This window comes from Haliotis asinina, chromosome 2, assembly GCF_037392515.1.
Source record: "Haliotis asinina isolate JCU_RB_2024 chromosome 2, JCU_Hal_asi_v2, whole genome shotgun sequence".
Classification (NCBI taxonomy): domain Eukaryota; kingdom Metazoa; phylum Mollusca; class Gastropoda; order Lepetellida; family Haliotidae; genus Haliotis; species Haliotis asinina.
This window is the reverse complement of record NC_090281.1, coordinates 92202174-92211735: the sequence shown is the minus strand read 5'-3', so window position 1 is coordinate 92211735 and position 9562 is coordinate 92202174. Positions and strand designations below refer to the sequence as shown.

General features: G+C 38.1%; 1 protein-coding gene across 1 annotated transcript; it reads right to left on the bottom strand.

Moving 5' to 3' along the window:
- Positions 1-5915: 5915 nt before the first annotated feature.
- LOC137272108 (alpha-(1,3)-fucosyltransferase C-like) lies at positions 5916-7262 on the bottom strand. Its single transcript, XM_067804468.1, has 2 exons — positions 7051-7262; positions 5916-6993 (listed from the first exon to the last, which is right to left on the bottom strand). Exons 1-2 carry the CDS (start codon positions 7260-7262, stop codon positions 5916-5918), a joined length of 1290 nt encoding a protein of 429 aa, XP_067660569.1.
- Positions 7263-9562: the final 2300 nt, after the last annotated feature.

Genomic DNA, 9562 nt, shown 5'->3' with positions numbered 1-9562 from the left:
TAGATTAACTTGGTATCTTGAAACCAATAACATTATAACAAATATTCAATGTGGTTTCAGGAAAAATCGTAGTACCATTGATCACTTGGTACGTTTAGAATCCTTTGCTAAAAATGCTATAGTTAATAAACAGCATGCTGTATCAATTGTCTTTGATCTTGAGAAAGCTTATGATACGACCTGGAAGCATGGTGTTTTACAGGATTTGCATGATTTTGGTTTGAGAGGCCGTTTGTCTCTTTTTATATCACAGTTTTTACAAGACAGGCAATTTCAAGTCCGCGTGGGTTCTACCCTGTCTGAACATTATACTCAGGACCAGGGTGTTCCACAAGGGAGTGTTTTGTCTGTTACTTATTTAGCATTAAAATCAACAGTTTATCCAAACTTTTAAATGATTCGATTGACGGATCACTTTTTGTGGATGATTTTAATATTTCCTGTCGTGGTAAAAATATGCGTACTATTGAGAGGCAACTGCAGTTATGCTTAAATAAAATTAATAAATGGTGTCTTGAAAATGGTTTCAAATTTTCTAAATCGAAAACTAATTATATACACTTCTGTAGACGATATAAACAACATAAAGACCCTGAAGTGTTTCTAAATGACACTGCTATTAAAGTTGTTAAAGAGGCCAAGTTCTTGGGATTGATTTTTGACTCACATTTAACGTTTCTTCCCCATATCAAATCCCTTAAGACTAAATGCCTGAAGGCACTTGACTTGTTGAAAGTCATTTCTAATTGTAAGTGAGGAGGAGACCCAGCTACCCTCCTACAACTTTATCGATCATTGATCCGTTCGAAACTTGATTACGGCTCCATCGTATACGGTGGAGCCTGTAAAAGCAACCTTAAACTTCTTGATTCTGTCCATCACCAAGGTTTAAGACTTTGTCTTGGATCTTTCCGAACTTCACCCGTTGACAGTCTTTACGTTGAGGCCGATGAACCATCTCTTACACAACGTCGAATAAAATTATCCTTACAGTACATTACTAAATTATCCTCTAATGAATGTAACCCTGCGTATAACTGTGTGTTCAATCCACTTTATCAGGATTTGTACGACAAGAAGTCTTCTCTTGTTCCACCTCTCGGACACAGAATTAAACCATTTCTTTCTTCGGCCGGCATTAAGCTGGAAAACATAGCTCCCTCCCGTCTTCTTTCTTCTCCTTGGCAGTTAGTTAGACCACAAGTCGACCTAACATTAGCTTCTTTTAAAAAATCCGAAACTAATGAATTACAATATAAACGGGAATATAATCAATTAAAAAGTAAATACAGCAATTACAAACCCTTATTTACAGATGGTTCCAAGGACGGTGGTGCAGTAGCTTGTGCCACTGTCATTGGATCCAGAACAATCTCTTCTAGAATTCCAGATAACAGTTCTATTTTTACTGCAGAAGCAAACGCCATACTAACGGCTGTCAAATATATTCAAAGACACCCTAAACATAAACAATATATTATCTATTCAGACTCTCTTTCTTGCCTTTAGGCTATTAAAAATTTGTCTTGTAAACATCCACTTTTATTTGAAATCATTGAACTGTATAATGATCTTGCTACTGGCCGATACGACATCGTCTTCTGTTGGTTACCCAGCCACGTTGGCATTTCTGGGAACACACTGGCTGACCTTGCTGCAAAAGCAGCACTCAACAAATCTGTGACACCACTTCTTATTCCATACACTGATTATAAAGCAATCATTAGGTCTTACATCCATGATCTGATGCAGAAGAAGTGGGACACCCAAGTAGGTATCAACAAATTACATGAAATAAAGCCGTATATTGGATACACCTACTCGGGGTGTCAGTCAAGATTTGAAGAGGTCATTATGCGACGATGTCGTATTGGCCACACTAGATATACACATGGATATGTGCTTAAAGGTGAGGATCCTCCTTTTTGTATCCCTTGTGATGAAAGAATCACAGTCAAGCATGTCTTGCTTGACTGTGTTGAATATTCCATCACAAGGGATAAGTATTTCAAATCAAGAACTATGAATGATCTTTTTAGTAATGTTAGTGCTCATTTAATCATTGCGTTTTTAAAAGAATTAGACCTGTTACATGACTTGTAAATAGATAAATATTTTATGATTGGAAGTTGAATTAGCAACTGAGATTGTTAGTGGCTGTATCCTCGTAGGGGGTTGAAGTACCGTAAAAGTATTGTCCTCCTGAGAGGGTACGTAAGTCCCAAAACAGTTGAAGTCATATTTAATCTTCCATTTTTTAGTCGTAGAATATGTGTCATTTCAGATTGTGGCTAATTTTGCATACAGTCGTCATCGGCCGAGGGGATAGTGTAAATCCAGCTAGGGACCATGCAGGTAGCAAAGGCACTGTAAGTCCCCATGGTGCCCAGAATGGTGATCTACCTTCGGTTGTTGGCGATCTATGGCCTGTTTTAATATTGTACTGTCCAAATAGTGATAGTATTATTTTATTTTATTTATTTTTTTTGAAGTTTCAACGCTAGTTTTAAATACTAACTGTGATAATTTAGTGGTTTTACTGTCCTTCGTCGACAGGTTTTTCATAATATGCTCATATATTTGGTTTTTAATGTCACGTATGTTCTCGTCACGATATGGCTGCAATATTGCCGACGTGACGTTAACTATTAACTCACTCACTCATTTGTCTTAACGTAGGGGGCTGACACGTCAAAAGAACAGCGCGTCAGTTAGCCCTGTGCGAGGATTCTTAATTTAGGTCACAGACACCGTCGTTTATTTTCTGCCAGAGATTAATCGAAATTAGGCTTAGAAATTATTAAATACGGCATCTTAGAAAAGGTGCAAGCGTCTGAGTGCTTTAACGATATAATAGTTCAGGGCGAAAGTGTGCTTTATTACAATATACATAGTGGTAGAACGAACTGTATTTCTTACGTAACTCGGTTTGCATAGTATAAAAACATGAGGAAATATGACAGACTTGTTACGTCAAATGAAGTAAAATTTAACCTCAATGTCATCAAATCACTTTCAAGCTCGTTCAAAACGTGACATACACTATTATGTCGGGAAGCAAGATTTACTCATTTGCAAAACATCACCGAGATGACTGACAAGCATAGACACACGTAATGTTTTAACTGTTGGTTATGTGGTAGTACAGATAAGCTAGATATCATTTTTTGAACAACTATCATTTTTTTGTCTTTCTTCCTGGTTTCACATTCACGCACTTACTTAAATTCTCAACGTTATACCAAAAACCGAGTTGTAAATTAGCTTATTAATGGATTTTTTTCAAAACAAATGGTGGCCTGCTTACTTAAATCGGTCTCCGGTTTTTTGCAAGGCTCCATCAATGAACTTTGATGGAAAGTAAGATTTCTATGTGTATTTTCTTTAGTTTGTATCCAATGACAAGAACGATAACGAAGTATGTATATCGTTTTATACATCACGTTTGGTGTGCGTTGCAACGATGACCAATATGTTATTGCCCAAAAAGTTTCCTTGATATTCCGACATCCAATAATTGTTATTATATACATTTTTTGATAAAAACTTTGGATGTAGATTTTGTCAAATAATCTATGCTTGCTTCAAGTTAGATTCAACTTCAACGCTCATTGTTTGGATAGATATATTTCAAACAATCCGAATTGTACATTTGGGTATCCATGAACAGATTCTATCCATTAATTCCTTTCCTTGTATGGTTGCATTGTAAGTCAAGTAACATTCTAAGTGTTTAGTGGCGCTTTTCAATCGTGCAAGAACTTTTTTGAATGAAAAGCTAGCAAATTCTATGAGAAATTCAAACAAGAATGTAAAGAAGAAGCTGTTCCACGGATGCTTCTTGCTCTCATCCTGGAGTGACCACGTATCACACCGGAGTAGAGAATTCACTACTCGCTTTCAGTTGACACCACAGTGTCAAGCAGAAACCGTGGTCTAGACTTAAGTAACGTTTCCTTTTGCACGAGTTTTTCGTACGACGTCGTACGACAGATTTCGCTCACGTTGAATTATCAGTAACTGTTTCCTTTTCTTGCAGAATGGAGCAACTGTGCTAAAAATATTCCGGGAAATTCCAATTTTCAGTTTTGACCACGTGCTTCGAACTCTGTAATGGCGAATGTTGAAAAATTCACCGAACAAAATTATTCCTGAAATTTCATGTTATCAAGGCTCAGCCCCTGTACCAGACTGTGATACGCCCCCTGCTCTTTTCTTCTCATCCAAATGGGTTAACCCCCAAACGGCGCTTTCTTTTCGAATACTTCTTTCTTTTTTTGACCATGAGATACAATCCAAGAATTGCAATCAATTTCTACTCGTACATCACGGAGTGACGTCTTGAGACGGGTGCCATAACTGCTATGTCAGATCCGGCGAATCGCACAGCTCAACCGATGTCGTCGGATGGCAAAATGAATAAATCGTGTATCGTCGTAGACGTCGCACGACGTCGTATGAAACAATAAAAGGAAACGTAGCTTTAAGCTGTCATTTGTAAAACAGGTCGTTCAGACCTTTAAACCCCAGTTCCTACTTATCATGCTCTTATGGTGCATACTCAGACATGCAAGAGGGACCTTGTTGACAAACTACATTACCTTGACCTTTGTATCTCCTACAATAAAGTGCTGTCAATTTGACGAGAAAAGCCTATCAACTAACAGCGGCTGCTTTGTAGAACTTTCAGCATCATGCTTATGAGAAATACATTGAAGCAGCTCAGACCAGTGACGAAGTTCTGATATTTGATAACTGACGTGCTGCAAACAGAACACTTCATCCAGTGTTTCATTATGGGGACACAGTATTGGAATTTGGAGCTCAGCATGTCATTCTTTGTATGGTCGTTGAGGTCTCTGACAAAGCTTGTTCCATGGTATTTCTGCTTTGGACCACACAAACCATGCTTGATGAATACCTGTACATTTGCGAAACGTGTGAACATGGTAACAAACATCCTGCTGTGGGGGAAGCCTTCAATTCTGGTCACTTTACTGAGCTTGTTTTCCGCACTGCCTTTAGATCAAGGCGATGAACACAACAAACCTTGCATCAAAGGTGATGGATCAGCCGTTGGATAAACTGACACATATGGATGGTAGCAGGTCCTGGAGCTGCACATTTGTTAAGCAGTTTGAAGACGTACAATGTGACAAAATAGATATGAAGACTCAACACCACGACCAAACTGTCAGTATACAACAGTCCTCAGAATAAAGATGATTCTTCACTCATTACCACCATTAAGGATTTGGTTAATCACCTTGAAGATGACAGCAAGGATTTGATTGTCTTGGTCACTGAACTGCTAGTGACAACATAAGCAATCAAATATGTTAACGCAGTACACTCATTTGGCAAGGAATAATGTGACCAGTTTACCAAGAAGCGTCTCATTGATAGATCAAAACATATTCACAATGTCATCGCCAGGAACACGCTACCTGTTTGTGACTACAAATATAAATATAAAATTGTTTTGAAGCTTATGAAAGTCATATAAAATGTTTGTTGGTTTAAGTAATATGTGCAATCGTTTTACTCATATGTTACGCGTGTGCAGAAGAATGGTAATTTGTGATGCCTCCTTATCTTAAAATGATCAGTACATATTAGTGAACACTTGTGCCACGTTTGTTGAATTTATCACATTTTGCACAATTGTTTTGCTGAGCAGCCTCAGTAAAATAAGATCAGCTGAATATTTCTACACTAAGGATTTTGTCTTAAATTCATTTCTTCAAGGTAACCAATCTTAAAGCAACAGAATTAATCATTTTATTCTTGAGTCTTAAATGTTGTTGTTCATAAATGCACAATTCTTTCAAACAGATTTAAATTATTCAAAACGTAAGTATGTAATTTACTACGAACGATTTCATGTTATTTTTTAGACTTGTTGTTATTATTGTCTACCCAAGGTCTGTTGGTGCATGGCACTCTTTCCTCCATTTGTCTACTGCTGCCCGTGTGCTCCTTCCTGCCCCGGGGTTATTAAGCTGGTAACAAAGTTCACACAATGCCATGTGTTTTCCATGACGTGAATCAAGGGTCCTGTACTGTTCCTTGTGCATGAGGATGTCCATGTAAGCTGACGTGTTTGACATGAGCCACTTTAGGTGCCTTCCCAGTGCCTCCGGACTGGCAAAGTTAGCTGCGTTGATATACGTCCCATTTGGTACAAGGTGTTTGTAGTCAGCACCTCCCCGGACTACAGGTACACAGACTTCGTTGAAAACCTTATACAGCTTTTCCGTAATGTAGTCTTTACAGAAAGAATTTTCAAATGACAAATAAAACATGTAATTTTGCAGCATGTTTAAACATTTGGGTTCAGATTTTGGACATTTCACTGGCCCACATTTTCCAAAAATGTCAACGTCAATTATCTTCTGAAGCCGTTTGACATATACCATTCGTTTCGATTCTGCTTTACAATTGCTAACAAACCACGCAACTGCCTTTGTCTTGCGTTGCACGATGTTTAGAAGATGATGATAGGAATGCGGTTTCAAAACTGGTACAAACATTCCCACAGGCGAGAAGAGGTCGGAGTCTGTTTTGTATGTCATTGTCCAATTTAATTCTCTTTTCCATTCAGGTTTGTACGCTGTTTTTGGAAGATGGCAAGGACTTTCCCATGCATAAATCACCCATACTTGCCCCAATGTTCGGGAGGGAGGTGTGGGGGGCATTGATATCCCATTAAAGAGCACAGCGTTTGCGTCTGTCCTCAATGAAGCATTCGATGACAACAAACAGTTGCCGTATCTGCACAGTTCCATATGGCCCTTTAGCGCCCATTTCATCCAGATTGGAGGACGATCAATTACAATAAGCTTTGTTCCGTTTAAAGTGTTATGTACCAAAGACCTGTTTGTGAAAGGGATATCCATATTGACCACATCTGTTGGCGTCCAGTACTTTGTGATGGCATTTTTAAAGACAAGCAGAGATTCAGAATGTTGTTGGGCGACATTCCCGACAGGTCTGTCGTTTAACGCAAGAATAGTTTGATCACGTTTAGCTTTCTGTTGGATATTGGACACATCGTTACTCTTTTCCTTGCCTGGTCCTGAATGTTTTACCCTTTCAGGATATCTGGTATCCACCGTCGTGTGTTCCTTCAGAGCTGACAATTGATGCACGCCAGTAGCACTGGCATGTGATGGTAATGTCCATAAGTAGATGATGCATGCGATCAAGGATATCCCACATAGTATTAAGAAGATACAGGCTCGGTGACTTGGACCATACATCTGAAATTATACATATAATCGTATCTTTAAAATGAATATGTCAGTGATTCCTCCAGTAAGAAAAGCGTTTATTATCACATATTCATTAAGCATGTGGTTTGTGGATGTTGTTTAAATCAATAAGGTAATTACACAAAAATATTCTTGACATATGTATTCAATTCGGTTTATGTATTCGATAGTTTGACCATGTGGCTCAAAGTACTATTGATTGTGATGACATAACACGTGACAGGAAGTACCTCGTTATGATAAGGAAAACATAAGCGTCATGAAATTTGTGACAGAAGTTATTTTTTGGACATTTTTAGTATTGAGAACAGAGAGACGTTTGTAATTGATACAATGTAAATATTTTGTGCTGAGATACGCATACCTTTCACATACAAATAATGCATGGTACTCAACTTCGAGAGGACCCACATTACAACTTGTGCTTACGTCAATGTTTTCAGACGTACATTTTTTGTGTCAATGGATTTGCTTTAAACGAATGCATTGCAATACGTAATTAACAAAATGCACGAATCAAGGTCTTACAGTCTGCTGTAAGGTATAGTTCAGACTGTAATGATAATTTGAAAGTCGAGTAATTCTCTAAATGTTCAAAGTGAGTCAGTGCCAGACCTTGGAATACATATCACGCACTCTTTGTGTATGTTTCCTGCCACAAGCGGTATCCAAACATATAAAAAATCAGTGGTGAAAAGTAAGAAAAGAACATATATGTGTACCATACCCAGTGATATGGTGTTAAGACGTTGTAACACCAGCCCTTTCGGTAATGCAACTCCAAAATGGAGCCAGTCTGGACCTTCACTGGTTCAGGGGGTAATTCAGTATTTACGGATTAATATGTTTCTATCAAAACTTTCTATTTTCATGGGCATAAGCTTGATATATCGTGCCAGGATCCTGTAATACTTATACTTATTGGTTTTTCAAGATAATACCTATATTTCTGTATGTCTCCCACATAAACCACCTGTTGTGAGATCCGGTAGTAAATATGCAGTTCTGTAATCATTTCTTATGGCATTGGGGTTTAAGAGTTTGCTTGTTTGGTTTTGTTGGATTTGTATGGGTTGAGGCTGTTTAAGTTGAAATCCATCTATGCAGGATAAATTGATTATTTCCTCAATAACACAGAAGTAACCTACGTAATAACGTGACCTACGTTTTGTTTACACAATTAATATTAACTCCCGTTTTCTTCGTATGGTACGGACTTACAACTTATTTCGTATTTACAAGAGAACGTCAACGTTTCTGGGCTGTTTCGTGCCCTATCACATCGTTTTATATATGATATTGAAACTATGCTTGATTTAATGGAATATGGAAAAGTTAATCCAGGTACACTGTATGTACAGTTGCTTGTGCGATGGTTCAATTAGCATGATTATTTTCTCCAGTTATCTATTGGGAAGTGGAAGTAGAGGAAAGATGGGAGGTATCTGTAAATACAATGCAAATGAGACAAATCTAAGGCAATGGATCACAAAATATAAAGCAAATTCACCAAAGACCTAGTGCGAGAGAGAAACAGTCATGCAGAATTTTAGCCGAGAGCCGCGATGCGGTCCTATACAGTCAAGACAGGACCCTGCATCGCGGCCGAGAACACCACATTCATAAATCCTATTCAGATTCTAGCGGCCGATTACCCCTCGTATTTTCTTGAGATTTTTTAAATATACTTCCCGTGGGTTTTTGACTGAAAAGTCGATACCGATCTACTCCCAGATGATTTCCCTACACATATACGTAACTGTCATGTTTTTATGATCGTACGTTTATATATTAATGGGCATGTTACCCGTAAACTTCGTGTTTCAACGATAGCGAGCTGACATGTTATGCGCATGCGCCAAATTTCTATAGACTGTATCGGAAGATGTTCTTCATTAGTGGAACACAAAACTCACTCTCGTCTCCTGTTTAGCGCGCTCGTACTTAGGTTACAATCACTCTTATGTATAACGTATTTATCTGTTTTTGTGCCCTGATTTATAGCTTTTCTTTGCAGAGAGGGTTGATGTTGTTAGATATATTTTTTCTTTTGTAATTGGTAGTTTAAATTAGCAACTGAGATTGTTTGCGGCTCTGTCCTCGATGGATGTTAAAGAAGTGTAAAAGTATTGTCCTGAGACAGTTACTACCTCACGAACTTAAGTAAATGCAAACTTACCAGATTTTTTAAACGTGTGATTTTTGTGGCTTCCAAATGTGGCTAGATTTGACAAATATCGCCAGCGGTACAAAAGATCATGTAAATCCAGATAGGGTCCATGCAGGTA